Consider the following 20,754-nt stretch of genomic DNA (forward strand, 5'->3'; position numbering starts at 1 on the left):
ATAGTAGCTCATAGTTATTTTTAGCAGTTTGGCGTTACTTGCCATTATAGTTATTCCTAGATATGTAATGGTTTTTTCAATTGATATTCCCGATTCTCTCTGTAAATCCTCTTTTTCCCCCAATCCAAGTTTTTGGTTATTATCTTAGTTTTCCCTTTGTTTAATTTGAAGCCCGCTAATTTTCCAAAATTTTCTATTTTGTCTATCCATGTATTTATTTTCTTTAGTGGGTTTTTGATTATGCAAAACCACATCGTCTGCATAGACTCTAATTTTGTAATTTTGATTTCTAATCCTCAGTTCTTCTAGATTCTTGTCGTCACTGACCTCCCTTACCAATGTTTCAATTATTAAAATAAATAACAAGGGTGAGAGCAGACACGCTTGCCATGTGCCTCTGTGATCGACCCCCCCCCCCCAGGACTTTGTAAAAGATAGTTCAAAAATCAAGGCTTTATGTCCTATATTTCATATATTTATAGCAGAAGGTAACTGAGATATTTTACTGTTTGCTGTGATTCCCTGCACAAAAGGTGTTTGACCTTTTAGCCTGAGGCAAGAGATAAAAACTCTCTTAATCTTTTCCTGAACCAGTGATTCACAAACATTATTTCCTTGTGCAATGTCTTTTCCTCCATGTCAAAGTGACCTCGCTGTGAACCCTGGCTGGCTTGACCATGCTGTGGACATTCAAATGAAAACCCCTTGTCTTTTCCCTTGGATTCTGGACTTTTCTATGAAACTTCATGAACTCATTCTGGACCTTTGGGTGGGTGGGAGTAGGCAATATGATTTCTGGTTCTATGAATGTATTCTATATATTTCTATATGTCTCTCTTCCCAAAATACCTCATATGTGAACTTTTAAAATAGGAAATGTCACCTTGGCATGACCCCAGCGTTTCAGTACGTAAACACACACACTTAAAAGGTCTCAATCAAGGCATTTTGCATGAACAATAAGGAATGGCTGTTCCCTTGAACATCGGAGCTTGGCCACTCAAGGTAGAGCGCCTTTGGACAGGATTACCACATTCCACTGGGGCAAAACCCTCCACCCTGGAAAGTGGAGATTACCCAAAACTGTCTCACTCCTTTGTCTACACACCTAGCTGATTCCACTGTCAAAAGCCTCACCTGTTTGTTTCAATATTCAGCCTTTAGGAAACCGGATTCTGGCATTTCTGCCAGACACAGATGTATATTCCCACTTCTGCAGAACAATATTTGGTTGGCTTGAGAACCCCAGGGGATCTCGCCAGCCATTATTATCCTCCATGAATCACTTAAACCCACTCAAAAACCATCCCCGGTTCATTGTTTCCCGCCCGGACCCATTGTTTCCCTGCCTCCCCCTCCCGCTGTTAGCAACAACCAATCAGCGTGAGGCTGGTCTGAAGGGGCGGCCGTAGGAAATCCAAAGTTGACACCCTGTTTTTATGTTATAAAAAGTGCTGTAATGTGTTATGTGACATGGCTACCTGACAAACAATCGCGGGTGTCATCCTCTTCAGCTAAACTGAATAAAGGCAACTCGGTTCTCTCTCTTCAAGATCTGGGTGAGATTATTACTTTTAATTAGCAGCGCCCCCGCTGGCCAGGATCATCAGTTCGCCTCTGCTCCAGAGATGAACCCTAAATTTGCTCGACAACACCTCTACTAATTTTTATTATCTTCTCATTTTCTTGTCCTTTTATGACTAACGTTGCTTCCTATTTCTGTGGAGAAAATATATAAACTTCCTTGCTTAGTTTTTTCCAATATATCTCACAACCTCTGAGGATGCCTGCCACAGATGTGATAGAATGATTCAGGAGAGAATGATTCTGGAACATGGCCATACAGCCCACAAAACACAAAACAACCAACAAAAAAAATACAGGATGAAGCTAGCACTGTTCTGCTGCTCATATGAACATAACTTCACTTAGTTTCATTTTATATTCATTTGCCCAGAAAATATGCACCTGGAATCCTTTTTTTCCAGAATGAGACTTTTTTTGAGAAACACGTGAAGATCATTTCTTATACAAATGGTTTCTCCACTCATTGAACTGCCTCCTGAGAGATTTCCCCACACTGTAGTGGCAAACAGCATCAAAATGGTAAGGCTGAATAAATTACACACACACACACACACAGAAGTAAATTTGATCATGATACAAAGTAGTATTTTAACGGTAAGTTTTACAGTATAAGTTAAAATGTGGTTCTTTACTTCCTGCAATGACGTCTAGATACTTTAATTTGTACATCACTTGAGGCATTCATATATATAAAAATTCCATTTAAAACCACATGAATACTGACATAACTAATTGCTCTACAGATTGCCCTGAGCAACTTGGGAAGTAAATGATTCAGTCAAAGCATAAGCTCTTTTACTTTGACCACCATTTTCCAATTAATTTCATTTCAGAATTCAAGCACATTTCTATATGCCAACGTTTTTTCTATATCCAAAAATGTAATTATATAGCTATTTTCAAACTTTAGAGTATTACAGAGAATCTCAGGCACATATAATAGAGTGGCTCCTTATTCAGTCTGCAAGCCTTTCCTGCCATTAGCTCTTACTAGTGCAAAAAGAAGGTGTGTAAATTTAAATATCCCACAGAGAACTAAGGTGTGGGCTGCAGGGGCTGAACACATAGATAAGCTATTGTTATGGATTTCTTCAAGACCTGACATGCATAAACATCAGCTCTATTGTGCATGCTTCATGAAAAGGTGTTCTAGTTGGTCAGAATAATTTTGTTTTGGCCCTGTGCCATTGACTGCAATATGACCCCTGAGGCCATTCCCAAATTGGAATTCTACTCAGGACTTTAAATGTTTTTCCACCTCTGTTTTAGAGGTATTTGATATCTTGGCAACCTCTTTGTGCATCTTTTGAAAACCTTAGGGATAAAATTTTCTGACATCATCCAGCAATCTGCTTATGTTACTGCTGCTGTCATGTGCCTTCAAGTAACTTCTGACTTACGACAGCACTAATGTGGACCTATCACAGAGGAAGCTTTTTAGGTAAAATTTGTTCAAAGGCATCTTTTCCTTCCCCTGAAGCTGAGAGTGTGTGACTTGCCTATGATCACCAAAAAGGTTTCCATGGACAAGTGGGGATTTGAACCCTAGTCTCAACTCTGGTTAGTATTTGGATGGAGAATACCAATGAATACCAAGTACTATAGGTTATATTTCAGAAAATTGAACTGTCTGAATCACCTCTGAGTATTCTTTGCCCAAGAAAACCCTATGGAATTCAAGAAGTTACCCATAAGTTATCATGTGATTTAAAGGCACATAAACACACTCTCCGGTATCATAGTTAAGCACTCAAATCACTACACCATTCTGGTTTTTAACAATTTCTTTTGCCATATATCATACTCTGATATTGATAGGACTGATGCTTCTTCACAGCTTCCACATTAGAGTCAGTGGAGTCCAAAGAAACAGACTTGGAATGGATTATATGATTCTAAGTGAGCCAAACATTTATTTCTAAGTGAGCCAAACATTTATTCTCTGGAGAGAATTCCAAAGCTAAGGTAGCACATCTAAAGCATGGCAGGTCTCAAAGAACATGTCAAAGATCAGCAACTGCTAGATTTGTGAACGCATGAGCAACTGAAAACACCTCAAAAGTAGATTCTGAACAGTACCACAGTCTCATGTAGGCAATTAATATAGTTTCATCTCAAGCCATTTATGAATATAAGGGCTAAAATCAGCATCCCGAGTAGGATTTGAAACAGGAACATACAAATACTTTGAACATATGAATACTTTCCTTCTTAAGGGATCCTGCAAAGTTCACCCTTCCCTACTCCACAGCAGAAATCAAGTTCCATTCATACAACTACAAAGCTGAAAGATATTACAAGGAACATTTAATCTAAGAATCTGCCATGCAGAAACATATAAAGCAGTCCAAAGAGATGGTCATCCAACCACACCATTTGAAACCAAATGATATAGGTTCCATACAGAAGAGACCAATGTGTGATTTTCCTTGGTAGTTGCTCTGAGATGATCTTATATCTCCCAAAATGCAAGAAAAATAGGAAAAAGTGCTGCCACTTCCAACAAGGTTTATTAATCCCATGTGCAAAACCATTTTCCCATGTGGCAAAGCATTTAACATACATAGAGCATTTTTCTTTTACTGGAAAAGCAGCTTTCGGCGCACAACCATGGCAGTTAGCTTTTACAATTCTGTATTCACATGTAATTCTATATTTTGGTCTTGAAGAGATTTTTAAAGTTACAGAAATAAGCATATGGATTTACCATGTCTTCATTTTCAAACTGTGCGTTGTATAGTCCTGCATCTTCTTCTGCTGTTTTTTCAACAATTTTTCTGCAGATAAGCCATATGGTGAGACTGGCAATGAACATGCCAATATCAGGAACAAAAATTCGGATCCCATTGCCAACATCTGCCCCTTTGACACTGTATGGAAGAGAAAGAGAGATTGGGTGAGTGGGACAATATAAGTCACTATTGTCATTTTCATAACATATTTCTACATGACCTAAATAATAACCTAAAGTCACCAAATAAATACTGTGATTTGAAGCTATGAAAAGGTAGCCCTGGTTAGTACTTGGAGGGTAGACCACCATCAGATTTCAAGTGCTGTAAGTCAGGGCTTCCCATACCTTTTCAACTTGGGACCCTTTTTGCCCAATATATTTTTATGCAGCTCCAGATACATAAGTGTATAAACATGTATACAAATCAAATTTGCATTGAATATTGGATGATTACATCTGTGGATATGAAGAATGAATTGTACCACAGCAATAACAATTGTGGCATGCCTAGCTTTCAAATACATAAAAAACCAAAGCCCTTAAATGGCTTTCAGCATAGGACTTACAGTGGATACCAAAACTAATGGATGCTCAAATTCCATGATTATACAAGGATATGGACAGGTTGCTCACCTGTAACCATGTTTCTTCGAGTGTACTCTGTGAATTCACACTAATGGAGAAGCTGCGCCTGCGCAGGTTCCGACGGAAACTCTTCCAAGCTGAAGTTCAAATTTTGGCGGTAACCACGCCCCCCTTCCCAAGGGGCATATAAGGCAGCCCCAGGCGCCCGCTCTCCAGTTCCTACGCCGCCAAGGCAACGAGAAAGGGAGAGGTTTGCCAGAGGGGAAGGAAGGGCGGGTTTGTGTGAATTCACAGAGTACACTCGAAGAAACATGGTTACAGGTGAGCAACCTGTCCTTTTTCTTCGTGTACTCTGTGAATGCACACTAATGGAGACTAACACGCTAAGGTCCCGGATGGTGGGACAAGGCAAACTCGACAATCAGTGAATGTCCAAACACATGTTTATTAGGACATAGAAAAAACAACCGTCCCAAGGGACCAGTGCAATAAATTGTCCGAAAGGACCAGTGCAATGCAACATGAGCATCATAGAAGAAGAACATAACATGGAAGGAATTTTTCAATAAACATGATAGAGAAAAATACACAATTGCGTAGTGCATATAAACGCTCTCCCAGGGGGAGAGGGACAAACACATCTTGGTCTTTGGCATATCCGCCAGGGCCAACGAGGCGGTACAAAGCAACAGAGCAACTGCTCAATACAATCATGGGAAAAAACACATATCCCTAGAGGCAGGTATGGGGAAAAAAACCCCGTCCAACTTGAAGGAGAGGTATAGAGAGTCACCTGTGGGTGAATATGAAGAGAAAAAACGTCTGAGAGTCAGGAGAGGCAAGATGAGAGTACTGATCTTGCAAAGGCCGAGTCTTTAAGGGCTTTACTGTCCAGCCTGTAGTGAGAGACAAACGTGAGAGGGTTTGACCAGATAGCCGCTTTACATATGGAGTCAAGCGGAATACCCCTAAGGAAGGCGGTCGACGCCGAGAGGCCCCTAGTCGACCTCGGGCGGATGGAAGGAGGGGGAGGTCGCTTGGCTAGTTCATAGGCCAACTCAATGGCCTGAGCGATCCAGTGGGACAGTCTTTGGGAAGAAATGGGATTACCCAACTTGTCCTGGGCATAGGCGACAAAGAGTCTTTGTGACTTACGAATGTCCTTAGTACGATCCCTGTAGAAAAGAAGTGCTCTCCGAACGTCGAGAAGGTGCAGTTTTTGCTCGAGAGGAGAGGAGGGGTTAGAGAAGAAAGCTGGTAAGACAATGTCCTGGTTGAGGTGGAAGGCTGACACCACCTTAGGAAGAAAGGTAATGTCCGGGCGAAGAACAGCGCGGTCATGGTGGAAACGAAGATAAGGCTCGTCGACTCTGAGGGCAGCGAGCTCGGATGGCCGTCGTGCCGACGTGATCGCCACCAGAAAGGCCAACTTCCAGGAGAGCAGGCGTAGATCGGTCGAGGCAAGCGGTTCGAAGGGAGCAGAAGACAGCTGAGAAAGTACAAGTTCGAGGCTCCAGCCCGGCGTAGGTGGTAGCGACGGCGGGCAGATGTTATTGTAGCCCCGGAGAAAGGTTTTGATCAGGTGGTGAGAAAAAAGAGATGGCTGGCCGTGGCGCTGAAAGGACCAGGAAAGAGCTGCGAGATAAGCTTTTATAGAGGCAAGAGAAAGTTTCTTCTCGACGAGAGTCATGAGGAAGTCGAGGACCACCAATACCGAGGTCGGGAAGGTGTCGACGTTACGGGATCGAAGGAAGGCATGAAAGCGAGAGAGTTTGTAGGAATAAGCCTTGGTAGTAGACGGCTTATGGGCTGCCCGCAGGACGTCTCGCAGATTCTGCGGAAGAGAGGCTAGGTAAGAATCTTCCATGCAGTGAGATGAAGGGAAGAAAGGTCCGGGTGAAGAATTTTGCCGTCCTCCCGTGAGAGAAGGTGCGGCGAGAGAGGCAGAGGGTGAAACGAACCTCTGGAGAGGCGAAGAAGGGCTGGATACCACGGTTGGCGGGGCCAGGCCGGAGCTATGAGAATCGCCGTGACCGAGATCGAGAGAAGTTTTTCGAGAACTTTCGGTATGAGGGGAATCGGTGGAAAAAGATAAAGCATCTCCGCCGACCAGTCCAGAAGAAAGGCATCCCCTAGGCAGCCGGGGAAAGAGTTCGGGGGGAGCCTCGCTCCGTAGCGGGGTAGTTGGGCGTTGTGGGGAGACGCGAAGAGATCCAGAGTAGGGCGCCCCCAGAGGCGGAACAGACCGTCGAGGACCTCGGGATCGAGCTTCCATTCGTGAGAGGAAGAAGTCATCCTGCTGAGGGCATCCGCTAAGCCGTTTTGGGCGCCCGGTAGGTGGATTGCAGAGATCTGTACGCCGTGGGCTATGCACCAAATCCAGAGACGAGAGGAGAGGAGCATTAGTTTCCTCGAACCCGTACCACCCTGTTTGTTGATGTAGAATACTGCTACTAGATTGTCCGATTGAATGAGGATGGACTTGTGGCGGATGAGGGGGGAGAATGCTTTTAGGGCTTTGAGAATGGCAAGAAGTTCGAGGAAGTTTATGTGGTTGGCCCTCTCTGACGGGGACCAAAGATTTTGAACCGTTAGACCGTTCATGTGGGCTCCCCAAGCGTAGGTGGAGGAGTCTGTGGTTATGGTTAGCGATGGCGGGGCTGGATGGAAAGGAAGGCCCTTGCACACGTTTTGGTGAGACATCCACCATGAGAGAGACTGGCGGACGGACGACGGTACCGACAGGTATCTGGAGTTGTGGTGGTGGAACGGTTTGAAAGTGTCTATAAACCACCTTTGCAGGGTCCGAAGGCGCAGCCTGGCAAACGGGGTCGTGAGAACCGTGGAGGCCATGTGGCCTAGAAGGACCTGAATGACACGGGCTCTGACCCTCCGGGCAGATCGACAAAGGGCGATATGGTGGCGGAGAGCCAGGAATCTGTCGAACGGAAGTGACACAGTCTCTGCGACGGAGTCGAAGAGGGCCCCGATGAACCGGATTCGGGTTGACGGGGAGAGATTTGACTTCTCGGAATTGAGTTGGAGGCCGAGAGATTTTAGAAGACGCAGCGTGAAAGAGACGTGATTTTGGAGAAGAACCGGGTCGGGTCCGACGAGAAGCCAGTCGTCCAGATAAGGAAAGACCGTGATGCCATGTAGCCTGAGGTGAGCCGCTACGGCGGCGACAACCTTGGTGAAGACCCTCGGGGCCGTGACGAGACCGAAGGGCAAAACGGTAAACTGGTAGGTTTGGTCGAGAACTTTGAAGCATAGGAACCGTCTGTGCGCCTCTCGTATCGCCACGTGGAAGTAGGCGTCTCGTAAGTCTATGGAGGCAAAGTAGTCTCCCCGCTGCAGCATCGGGAGGATAGAGGCAATAGAGACCATCCTGAATTTGGAGGGGCGAATGAATATATTGAGTGCCCTTAAGTCCAGAATCGGGCGTAGCCCGCCTCCTCTTTTCGGGACTGTAAAGTATCTGGAGAAGAAACTTAGAGGGTCCAGTTCGGGAGGGGAGGGACGGATAGCGCCTTTGGCCAGTAGCGCTTCGACTTCGGCCAGTATCTCTGGGGAAGGGTTTGAGTGGAGAACGTGACCTGTAGGAGGGAGGTCCATGAACTCTAAGGCGTAGCCGTCTTGGACAATGCGGAGAACCCACGCATCTGAAGTAATAGAGTCCCATTGATTGTAGAAAGGGGCTAGTCGGTCTGCAAAGATACCGAAGGGACGAGGCAGCGTGGGCTCTACAACGGTAGCGGGCGAGGAGCTTTGGCAGGAGTTGGCGTCAGGTACGCCGATTAGGCTGCGGAGGAGCAGGGGTGGATCGACCGCGTTGCTTTTGCGGATGAGGTCCCCGGCGAGGTTGGTGATGGGCTTGATTGTTCGAGCCCGAAGGCCGCCTGAAAGAATGGTGTCTGAAAGATTGCGGCGGGAAACGGCGGGAACGGTGCGGGAACCAGCGAGTGCGCTGAGGTTGAGGTTGGTCGCCACATTTAGACGCAAGAATTTTAAAGTCATGATTAGACTTGAGTTTGTCATCGGTACCGGCGTGAAACAGTCCGAGCGCGTCAAAGGGAAGGTCCTCAATGACCTGTCTGGAAGATGAGGAGAGACCCGAAGACCTCAGCCAGGCGTGGCGGCGAATGGAAATCGCGTGGGCAATCATTTTACCCGCAGTATCACCTGTATGCTTCGCCATTTGTATTTGGTGGTGAGCGAGCGAGTCTGCCTCCTGTTGGAGGGTAGTGAGGACGGAGCGGTCTTCGTCCGACATCTTAGCGAAGAAGGGCTGCGCCTTCTCCCAGATAATTTGTTGGTAGGCACCCATGCAGGCTCCATAATTCGCCATGCGGCAAAGCAAAAGGGCTCCGGAATAAAGTTTTCGACCCACGGCGTCGAAGCGCTTCCCTTCTCTGTCGGCCGGAGTATTCGACTGACGACCTGAGGATTGAGAGGCCTTAACGACCAGGGAGTTAGGGTCGGGATGGTGTTTGAGCCACTCCAGGGTATCATCGTCGGTACGGTACCAAGTCTCGATCCTCTTCGAGGTCGGAGGAATGGAGGAAGGGTTTTTCCAGGAGGCCTGGATAACGTCCAACAGATAAGGCAGAAAGGGGAGTAGCGTGGCCGGCGGAGCTTGGGCCTGCACCCTTTTGAAGACTGGGTCAGACACTGCTTTGGAGGTTTGCTTGATCTCCAAACCCAGGGCGTCGGCCATCCTGACCATTTGCTCAGCGAAAGCACGAACATTGTCAGTAGGAGAAGGCGGGTCCGCCTCATACGCGTCGTGGGGAGGAGAGAGGTCGAGACCGAGAGAGACCACCGAGGCCGAGAGGACAGAGTCTGGACGGTCGACATCAACATCTTCCTCCTCAGCCCCTTGGGGGGACTGAGGGGGAGAAGACAGCACAGTCTCGGGAGGAGGCAAGGCCTCGCGGGAAGAGAGGGCCGGAGGCCGAATGTCCTTAGAGGCTGAGGCCTGGGCTGCCCGAGCCAGGCGAGCCGTTTGTCTGCCACGCTCCGGTGTCGAGGTGGGAGGGAAGAGCTGTTGGCGCGACGAGCGAGGCGGCGCAAGGGGCTCCGGCACCGGCACCCTAACCACCGTTTGGGTAGAGTGGTGGGGTGAGTCCTGCAGCTCCCCATCAGACAGGGGGTGCAATGGAGACTGAGAAACATCTCTAGGCCTCTGGGCTGGTACAATAGGAGAAGACCTTCTCGAGGAAGTTGTCGAGGAAGATGGCGGGTCTTTCTTTGAGGAGGCCGAGGAGGAGGAGCGCTGAGTTAGCCGTTTCTTCGCCGGCGGTTGCTTGGATGCAACCCTCAAGGACTTGCCAGGTGTGGGAGGAACCACAGCTGAGTCGGATTGCGCTCGACGAGACTCCTCGTGAGCCCTTTTAAAGGCTATTTTGATAGCAGAGGAGGACGGAGGGGAACCGATACGAGAGCGGATCGAGGTCACCGAAGCCAGAGAGCTCGACGTCGAGGAAGGTCCCACCTTTCCGGAGCGGGTCGACACGGTCGCCGTCGTCACAGTACACGGTGGTTTGACCGGTTTAGCGACCCTGGAGGTCTTGGACGCTCTGGACGAGACCGAGGAAGCCTTGGCTGCCGGAGGCTTAGTTGGTGGTGCCGACATAGCTCTCAAAGCTGAGGACGCCGACGTACCCGACGTCGACGGAGTCGGTTCTGGCGCGAGAGATTTTTCGTAGAGCGCCGCTCTAAGCCTAGCGGCTCTGTTCTTTCTGGCCTGAGCCGTGAGAGCTAGGCAAAAACGGCAGGTACTGACCACATGAGCCTCGCCAAGACAGAAGAGGCACTTGGCGTGGCCGTCCGAGTCAGGAATTTTAGCAGCACACTGCGTGCAACGCTTGAAACGAGTAGTAGACATGCGAAGAGTCCGAAGTGAACCTTGCGGCGGAAAAAAAGGAACTGGAGAGCGGGCGCCTGGGGCTGCCTTATATGCCCCTTGGGAAGGGGGGCGTGGTTACCGCCAAAATTTGAACTTCAGCTTGGAAGAGTTTCCGTCGGAACCTGCGCAGGCGCAGCTTCTCCATTAGTGTGCATTCACAGAGTACACGAAGAAAAAAATAAAATGATGTCTCCTATATAAAATGGCATAGTCAAGGTTTGAGCAAGACAGATATTCAAGCTGTAGATAGTTGAATTTGTCCCATCCTCTGCAGGAAGATTAAGGTGCAACCCTTAAAATAACACACACAAAAACAGATTTCCTTCAAGCAAGAGGGTGTGGTTGGGAAGAAGGAAAGACAGTAAATGCCTAGAAGGGCTGGCAGAATTCCTTCTCCATATCTCCTTTGCTCCCCCCTCTTCATTGCCAGGTGGTTTCTTCCATTCACATGGCAGGCTGCATTGACTGGGTCTGTTTTTTTCTTTTCCTGCTTTCACAGCAGCAGCAGCCATTGCCACTGCTGCTCCTACTCTGCCCGGGGGGGGGGGGGGGGAGCCTTTCGCGACCCCAACACTGAGCTAAGGGGTCGGGGCTCACAGTTTAAGAAGCTGTGCTATAGGCTTTATTTATTCATTTATTTACATCACTTCTATCCTGTCTTTCTCACCCGGGGGGACTCAAGGCAGCTTACTGTTTCAGATGAAGGAACTGGCAAAACCATCTCTGAGTATTTCTTGCCAAATAAAACCTGGTTAGCCCTTGGATGGAAGACCATCTAGATCTCAACCTGTGGGTCCCCAGATATTTTGACCTTCAACTGCCAGAAATCCTAACAGCTAGCAATCTGGTTATGATTTCTGGGAGTTGTAGGCCAAACCAACCCACAGGTTGAGAACCACTGATCTAGTGTTTACCTACATTGCCTTTTTAGCATAAAGATTCAGTTTCAGCTTATTAAACCCCATTTAGCCCACTACTATATTCAAATATTAATCATGGTGTGCATAGTGCCTCCTTAAGCAGATCGAATTGCTCTACAACTCCTGAAGGCCATACTCAATGAGTTCATGTGGACTGTAAACAGCACTGGATGTAATTTGCAATGAAAAAAAGAAAATCTCAATGAATCTAAATAATATTTGAAAAATTAAATCCCATTATTATTAACATTTATAGGAAGCATAGGGAAATATAAAGTTGCATGATAAACTCAACTTTCACTACAAAATTCAAAAGGAATGCACAGAAGGAGTGGTCTCAAAATTTCAAGTTTTTTACAAGAAAATCTTCACAAATATTTTATTTCACATGGGCGGCCAAATTCCTCTTTCGGGATAACTTTAGTAGTTCCTAATCATTAAATACCTTGAAGGCACCAGATCTTATCTGATCCTGGAAGCTAAACAGGATCAGCTCTAGTTCGTAAGGAGGTAATAATACCCAGTGGTACAGGCTATATTTCATAGGAAGGAATGGGCAAAACCATTTCTGATAATTCACTGCATAAGAAGGCCCTATAAAATTCATGGAGTCACTGAAAGTCAACAGGCAACTTGAAGGCACATATCACAGACATTAACTAGACAGTTGGCATCTCGTTTTAAAGTATCTGGAAAGCTTGCACAATTTATTGCATTACATAGTGAGTGGATTCATAAAATCTGTAAAAGCAAAATCCCATGAGAATTCATTTGTCTTTTAATTTATTTTTAAACTTTAATATAATAGTCCTTATTATTTGTGTTTTTAGATGTACTTTGCTTTTATTAATGATGTGAGCTACCCTGGGAGAAAGACAGTATATAAATTAAAATAAATTAAGTTTAAAAACTTGCAAATGCACAAATCATATCATCAAGGTATCTGAGAAGGGCCACATATGGCATTTCCAAATTGAACAAATGGATCCTCAATTTAGTAGATTTAGCAAAAAAAAAAAGAGAGAGAGAGAGAGAGAGAGAGAAAAGAAATCCTTCTGTTAACTGAACTTTACTTATACTTTAGCTTGTAAACAACAAAGGCCTATTAATTAACAACCAAGATCCTATATACTTTAATATGCTATAAATATATGCTTGAGTACTTACACACAAAAAACCTCCACTGAGTTTACCCATTGTGAAATGGTACACTGGTTCTACATCTACCAAGATAAAAGTAAAAGGGAATGATAGACATGTGTTTCAGAAATAATTGGCTAGACTAAAGACTGAATTTAACGACCTCTAGAAAAAGATATGAGCCCCAGTGGCGAAGTGCATTAAAGCACTGAGTTGGAGACCGAAAGGTCCCAGGTTTAAACCCCGGGAGCGGCTGCTGTTAGCTCCAGCTCCTGCCAACCTAGCAGTTCGAAAACATGCCAATGTGAGTAGATCAATAGGTACCGCTCCGGCGGGAAGGTAACGGTGCTCCATGCAGTCATGCTGGCCACATGACCTTGGAGGTGTCTACGGACAACGCCAGCTCTTCGGCTTAGAAATGGAGATGAGCACCAACCCCCAGAGTCAGACATGACTGGACTTAACATCAGGGGAAAACTTTTACCTTTTAGAAAAAGATATACTACATACATCACATCCACAACTACTTTTTCACTTCATTATTATATATCAACAGATTGATCATACATGGAAGGGTAACAAGCCATTAGAAACTTTTCATGGCACCCATCTCATTCTCTCCTTACTGTGGAAAAGCACATATCTCAGTCCTCTTCGGGCTGAGAAGGATGGTATATAAATACTGCAAATAACGCAAATCTATTTCCTGATAACTCAGCCTGCATACATTAGACAAAAGAAATGTATACTCTCTGTAGTATAATTGCTTTCTACCTCACATGGCACATGACTAGGAAGCCTAAACCTGTGATCCCCATTATACCAGCCCACAAAATGTAATTAAACACAAATCCTGATGAAGTCATCTCATAGATGCGGCTTGTGCAACATGTGGCTTGGGGGCCAGATGTGGTACTTGCAAGGATTTGGTGCAGCCCTCAGAGGCTCTGAGCCTAAGCCTTAGAAAAGAAGGTCACATACGGAGCCACAGCAGAGGAGCAATCAGAATCCATCATTCCCTCCTCCAAGTATTTTACCTCTACGTGTTTTCTTTCCCTATGCATCAAAATCACCAAACTAACCTATAGCAAAGGGGGGGCCACTGATCAAGACACTGGAAGTGCTGGTCTCTGTTAAAGTAGTGGGGATTAGGGAGGAAACGTTAACGTGTACTGGGCCATTTGCGGGGTGGTGTGTGGAATCTTCATTTCAACGTTAAATAAAAATTTAACATTAGATTGACTATTTATTTTCTACTGTGTCAATCCCAAGGCTTTTAAAATTTTACATTACATTTTGAAAATAATTCAATTGGTGAAAATAATTAATTAATCAAGGCCAAGCCTGATTTTAGGTCCAGCAGTCACCTGAACTGAGCACAGAGTCTAAGGCTTTCCAAGAAGCCTCACCAAAACAAATGAATGTTCTGATAATAAAATACCACATCACTGTCATGCACAGTATCATATTGGTGCTATAACTTAGATTATTCAAGCAATTTAAATAGAAGACATATTTATTACTGATATTACAGTGCTAAAAATGTTTGGTCAGCTGAGGAAAGCAAGGCACAGGGGATAAAATCAGAGCACTATAAAAACTATATCATTAAAAAAAATGGCTCGAACTTTAACAAGCACAAAACATCTAAATCTCCTAAAGAATATGTAAAGCCTTTACAATAATTCATGCATTTTTAACCAAACATACATCTCAGTTTCTCCCAGCAGCTATATTGGGAGGGAAAAACCTGTTTGGCAAAGTGTTCACTCAGCTATCATCCAAACATTTACCAAATGTTTACTTTCTAAACATCGTTATACATAGCACTGCTATTTAACAACTTGTGTGCACATGCCAAGATTGGCAGCCTCATTACTGACATAAAGCATGCAACATTTATGGGTCTGTGATGCATACAAAAAGCAGACAATTGCCAAATGTAGATTGGGACACTCCCCTCTATGCTATTTCTGTATGCCTCATTTGTTTTCTATACAAGCCAAATTAGGTGTTCAATGCATTGCCCAGATACCATTTTTTAAGAAACAGTGAGCTGCATGCTGAGCACGGGTTGCCCTATCATCATAACCCTAGTGGGCCTGGTCTCAATTCTGTGTTTGCTTCACCATCTGTAGTGGTGCACATAATACTATACTTATTTATTTTTGATGTACTGGCAGTATGTCTGGAGCAGTAAAACAGCAGAACCGAAAAGATGCTACCCAAACACTCAGGGGTGGGGGGATCCATAACCTCAAAGAAGGGAGTAAGTAGTCAGAAATCAACTGGCAGAGATTTATAGTAAATGTTCCTGCATGGCTGAATATTCTAAGAAGCAGTAAAAAACAAACAAAAAAAAAACGAGATTTTACAACAGATTTTTAGAAAGCACTGATGATATCTAGAAACCAATCCAATGGGAAAAAAGACAACAAGAACAAAATTGAAAACTTAAACATTGTGGTACTTTACTGTCATGCCCTAAGACAGAGTTGTCAAACTTGTGGCCCTCCAGATGTTTGGCCTCCCAACTCCCAGAAGCCCTAGTCAGCTTGTCCAATGACAAGGAATTCTGGGAGGTGAAGTCCAAAACACCTTGAGGGCCACAAATTTGACACCACTGCCCAAAAACAAAGTAGGAAGTTGGGGTCCTTCCAATGCTATTGGCTTTAAATTCCCACAAGCTCTTATTAGCATCACAAATGATAGGTCTTGTGGTTCAAAAATCTCTAGAAGACTATATTTAGGTATTGGGCAATTGTATCACATAAAAACCAAACAAGAAGAGTATTCACTGCAGAGTTTAAAATGTTATGGCAACTGCCAACCAATGTGAGATGCAATATATATCAGAAGTGATTAAAATTTTTGTGTTTGCTGAAAACCCAGTAATTGTCCTGATTCTCATTATGTAAGATATATACATAAATACATTTTAATTCAAGGATTCAACGATCCAGGCTGGAACAATGGGTGCACACATATAGTAATTGTTTCAGGCAGGTCCAGAGGCAAAGCCTGGCACAAAAATTGTCTGTTTACCTGATAGAATACATTCTTACAATTCTCCTGCCAGTAGACAGTATGTTCATAGCTGATATTAGATCCCCCCAAAACTTTAATAAACTTTCCATCATGTCCCTGCATCTGATGTGTACTACAATTCTCTAAATCCTGTAATGAAAGAAAACAAATGAGCTCATCTTGGGTAGTTTGGTTGCGTGTATGAGCTCTGTAACTTCCATAAACACAAAACAGAAACTAATAAAAATAAATGTGGAGAAAATAATTCAAGATGAACCAACCACAGACTACACACCATCAGACATAATTGCAGTAACCTATACAGTATGTTAAGGAATTAAGCCAGAAAAAGTCACTAAAAAGTTGCCCTGCTAAACAGATTGAGAATTGAATACCAACTGTGAAATAACGAGACCAGATACACGAGTTGGAGTGAAACAAGGGACACATTATTGACCTAAACTATTTAGTTTATTGGTTGTCAGGGTTATTCTATAAGATGGGGAACAACCTGAGGTGGGTCAAGGCTGAGGGACAGCTATCAACCTTGTGACCACATCCTCATCCCATCCCATCCTTGGGTGAAAATACCTGATCCTAAGGAGAAGTCCAATATCATGGCTGTTACAACTGGCTGATCGTTTTTGGGAAGGTCAACCCAGGAACCCCCCCCCCCCCCCGCCGAAAGATTCAGAGATTTTTTTTTATAAGGGAGAGGAATATGGGTTTACTCTTGAAGCACAAGATACCACTGTTATTACCCTTGTTGAACTCTTGAATACCAGCTCTATCATTACAGTGAATATACACAGACTTTAAATCATCTATTATTGACAGAAAAAGGGTTTATATATGTTCTTGTGTGACATATACCAGTGTGTATTTGTTGTAGTAGATATCATTATAAAATGAGTACCCTGTCAGGACTTTCTCCAAACAGGATATCTATGTTTTCTTTTCACATTAATAGAATCATAAATACGTATAAGGTATAAGGTAGTGGGAATACTTATATGTAAATTATTTTCTTAAAAGCCTTTGTTTCTGTATTACACGCTGGTATCTAACAACTTATGTTTGCAAACACATACCCTGCCGGAAAAAATGGGAGTCACATGTATGTTCTCACACATAAGAATAATGAAGATAAAGGCCAGAAGCAATATTTTTTTCTTATAACGAGGCAGAAACTGGAGACAAAATGTGAGACTCATATTTTCCTCAGTCACTTAGCAACTATGACTTTATATATGTGGTTGGATTTAATTCTGTTAAATAGAAATTAGGTGAACTCAAATCAATATCCTGTTGAAAATTCCTTTAGTAAATACGGTAGTTTAGATACAGTGATTTGTAATCGATTCCTGTCCATTGTATGAATGTAAAAATATTCACTAAATTTTATGTTCTTGATGAAAAAAACAATGATTTGTCCAGCTGTATTAAACTACAAGATTTTTAGTCCCAGCATACCATAGCAGCATTGGAGGATCTAGAGATTTCTACAGATGCACCCTCTCTTGGAATTTGCAACTCTGTGACAACTTTCTGGACAAGCATATCATAGAATCACATGGAGGACTTAGCAAAATCCTAGAAAGACCATTTCCCCTGAATGTAATAAGTAAAACTGCAGGTATGAGTGCTACGGTTACAGGGGTTTTGCTGCACTCTGTAGAAGTCGATGGAAATAGGTACTAGCACACTGAGCAATGTTTCTATAAATTAAAAAAGAAGAAGCTCACCATCTTCTTGTTCATTCTCTCTTGTGAAAACTCACTATTCTACTTTAATAACGTATAATGTTGTCTTTTCCTGGCCTGTGCCATGAATGCGTTGGATTGCTTCCACATTAAAACGCCTTTTAATTGACATTTCTCAATTAAAAACCTTTTTGCTCTAAGTATCCACATTTCTAAATATATATTCCTCCGAAAATATACATTTTAAAATGCCTTTAGATTAATTTTGCAGCCAGGGACTGGAACATTCAAGAAAGTGCAAGAATAAATGGACAATAAAATTCTAATTTCTACATTAGTCTGAGAGATAGTTAATATGGAGTAAGGTCAAGTCAGCTTGGAATTCACAAGAATTTAATTTCACAGACGTCCCTAGTTCACTTAACTGGCTCCCTGTTCTTTGTCTGGGATCTTCAATCCATAGAGAATTAACAGCAGTGACAGAAATGCAGTAGGCAATTCTTTAAGAAAGGAAGTGTTACGAGTCCTGCAAAGCACTGTTAATATAAAGTGAATAATGTCCCGCTGGAGAGAACCAAGTGAGGTTATATTACTAAGGCACAAGTGAGATATGAAGAATGTACAAATATGTGTATATGTGTTGCACATATAAACACATAGAATAGAATGATTTATTTGAGGAGCCTGGAGATATTATGCAACTATGACGTACCAATAGCCACGATGACCGCTGTTTATTGTTTGCACTGAGGTCTTTGAAGTCTTTATGATTTATTCATGAATAAAAAATCAAAAACTGTAAAAAAATTAAAAAGACAAACTGTTGAAGTATAGTGGCCAATGCACTTTGAATTAACTGCAACACTGACTTGCTTTCTAGATTCAAACAAAGAGCAGTTCATATGCCGTTGCTGGTAGGTGTATCACTGCATGTTCCCCAGCTACTGATGTCCACAGGGGACTAGGGACTGCCAAGAACAACATTGGCAACAGTCAAACAATTCAGTGTTCAAACAACACCAGCAGTAAAATAGTATGTATCAGACACTTGTTTCCCTCCAAGACTCTGAATAAAATGTCATGAGAAAGAGCTGAAATTAATTTAGTTGAAATGAAAAGAAGCACACAGAGCAGCATTAGCGACACCACTTAAAAATCTTCTGAAAATATTTTGCCAAATAATCTACCAAGCATACAAAGAAAGGCAACATCGTGTAGCAAAACTTCTTTTTATTAGCTATACATAATAGAACTGGTGCACTGTGTATGATGAATGCTTCATCTCCAATATGTACTATCTGCCTGTTAACAACCATCTAAGTTTTCCAAGTTACCTAAAATAACATTTCATTCTGTTTTGTTTTGCAATCCACAACTAAGATTGCATTAAACACATGAAATGTTGGATGATATAGATCCATGATATATAGTACCTTACTTGGTGCCATTTACTATAGCACTATGTATATGAGAATGCATCTAGCCATCTTTCCTCCTTTTATTTCTCTAAATTTGGAAACAAGAAAGGCTACAGAAGAGGTTAAAACAATAGCAGCTAAAATAACTCATTGCTAAAAACATTAAAGAACAATTAAATGTGCAATGCAATTAAAATATTAATTTAAGGTAGTTTTTAAAATGTTTAAAATAAATAAAATTAAAATCACAGGAAGAATTAACATTTAAATATGGTAATCTAACCTGGCTCCAGTATTATCAATTAAAAGAAAGTTTTAATAAAGATAAGATTCAGGGATTTGAGGATAAGGTAACACCATGGGATGTAATATTATACAAGGGAAAGAGGAAAATTGCAAGAAATAAATTTCTATTGGAATGGAGCACTGAGAAGGAACAAATAAAAGAGTGCATGACAAATTGGGCAAGAGATCTAGGAAGAACTATATTATTAGAGGAATGGGAACTTTTATGGGGGGGGGGGGGAAATTAAATTATACAAATGCCTATGAATTGAAAGAAAATTGGTGGAAAATGTTCTATCGGTGGCACCTGACCCCAAAAAGGATATCAAAATTTACCAAAGGCAAGATGATTAAATGCTGGAAATGTGGAAGAGGTGAAGGATCGTATCTACACATGTGGTGGTCTTGTGAGAAGGTAAAACCGTACTGGAGGGAAATCCACGATAAATGTCAAAAAATTTTAAAGATAAAAATACCACTACTCCAAGAATTCTTTCTATTGGGCATGATGAATAACCAATGGGGAAAGAAAGAAGACAAAATCTTTACACACTTATCAACAGCTGCCAGATTAGTTCTTGCAAGATTATGGAAACAGAAATTAATTACCAAAAGTGGAAGTGGATAAAAAGAATATGAGATATAATGACTATGGACTACCTAACGTTCCTGCTATCAACACCACAAAATAAGTAAAAACAAAAGGATAGATTGGACACCGGTAAAGGACTGGATGAAGAATGAAAAAGTTAGAATATTGTTATAAAGCCCTTAACACGAAGGAGAAGTGTCAACTGTCGACACAAAAAAAATGAATGATACCAACAACATAAATAATACAAATAGTTATGACAACTTTATAGAGAAGAATGGAAGTCAAGAATCGACAAGGACCCCGACCCCCCCTACCCTTATTACCCCTTTCCCCCTCACTTTCTACCACCCCCCTCCCTATCCCCCATCCTTTCTTTTCCCCTATACTTTCCTAACCCACTAAGGTGGTTTTTATTGTTATTTTCAAAATTTAATAAAAATTATTTAAAACATAAAATGTTTAAAATAATAGCAATACAGATGATTTAGCACTTCCCTCCTTTAAAGGCCCTTCTGCAACAACTAAGTGATAACCAAATGCATGTTTCCATTAAAAAGTTTTTTTCCTTACACTGGAAAAGAGCATAAAGGGGTGGGTCAATTCTGAAGTTTGGAAACAGTCATCATGAAATGCCTCCACTGTATCCTCACAAAACATGGATGTGACGCTGGTGGGATCAAGACTTGATCCTCAAACTGGGGCGAGTTAATGTAGGGAAATATGATACTTCAGTTAGTATGGATCAAAGACGTTCATGGCTCCATATCTCATAATCAGCTCTTTGAACTGTCCTGTAAACAGGCCAGTATCAATTACGCAGTCCAACAACAAAAATATTTCTTGGCGTCTTGG

General features: G+C 42.8%; 1 protein-coding gene across 7 annotated transcripts in view; it reads right to left on the minus strand.

Moving 5' to 3' along the window:
* The window catches only part of piezo2 (piezo type mechanosensitive ion channel component 2), a 310,405-nt gene that overhangs the window by 142,993 nt on the left and 146,658 nt on the right, over positions 1-20,754 (minus strand). For all 7 annotated transcript variants that reach the window (XM_062980525.1, XM_062980529.1, XM_062980526.1 and 4 more), the window contains exon 5: positions 4,295-4,457. In XM_062980525.1, the coding sequence (XP_062836595.1) occupies positions 4,295-4,457 (163 nt within the window). The remainder of the gene's footprint in view (positions 1-4,294; positions 4,458-20,754) is intronic.

Source organism: Anolis carolinensis, chromosome 4 (assembly GCF_035594765.1).
Source record: "Anolis carolinensis isolate JA03-04 chromosome 4, rAnoCar3.1.pri, whole genome shotgun sequence".
Lineage (NCBI taxonomy): Eukaryota > Metazoa > Chordata > Lepidosauria > Squamata > Dactyloidae > Anolis > Anolis carolinensis.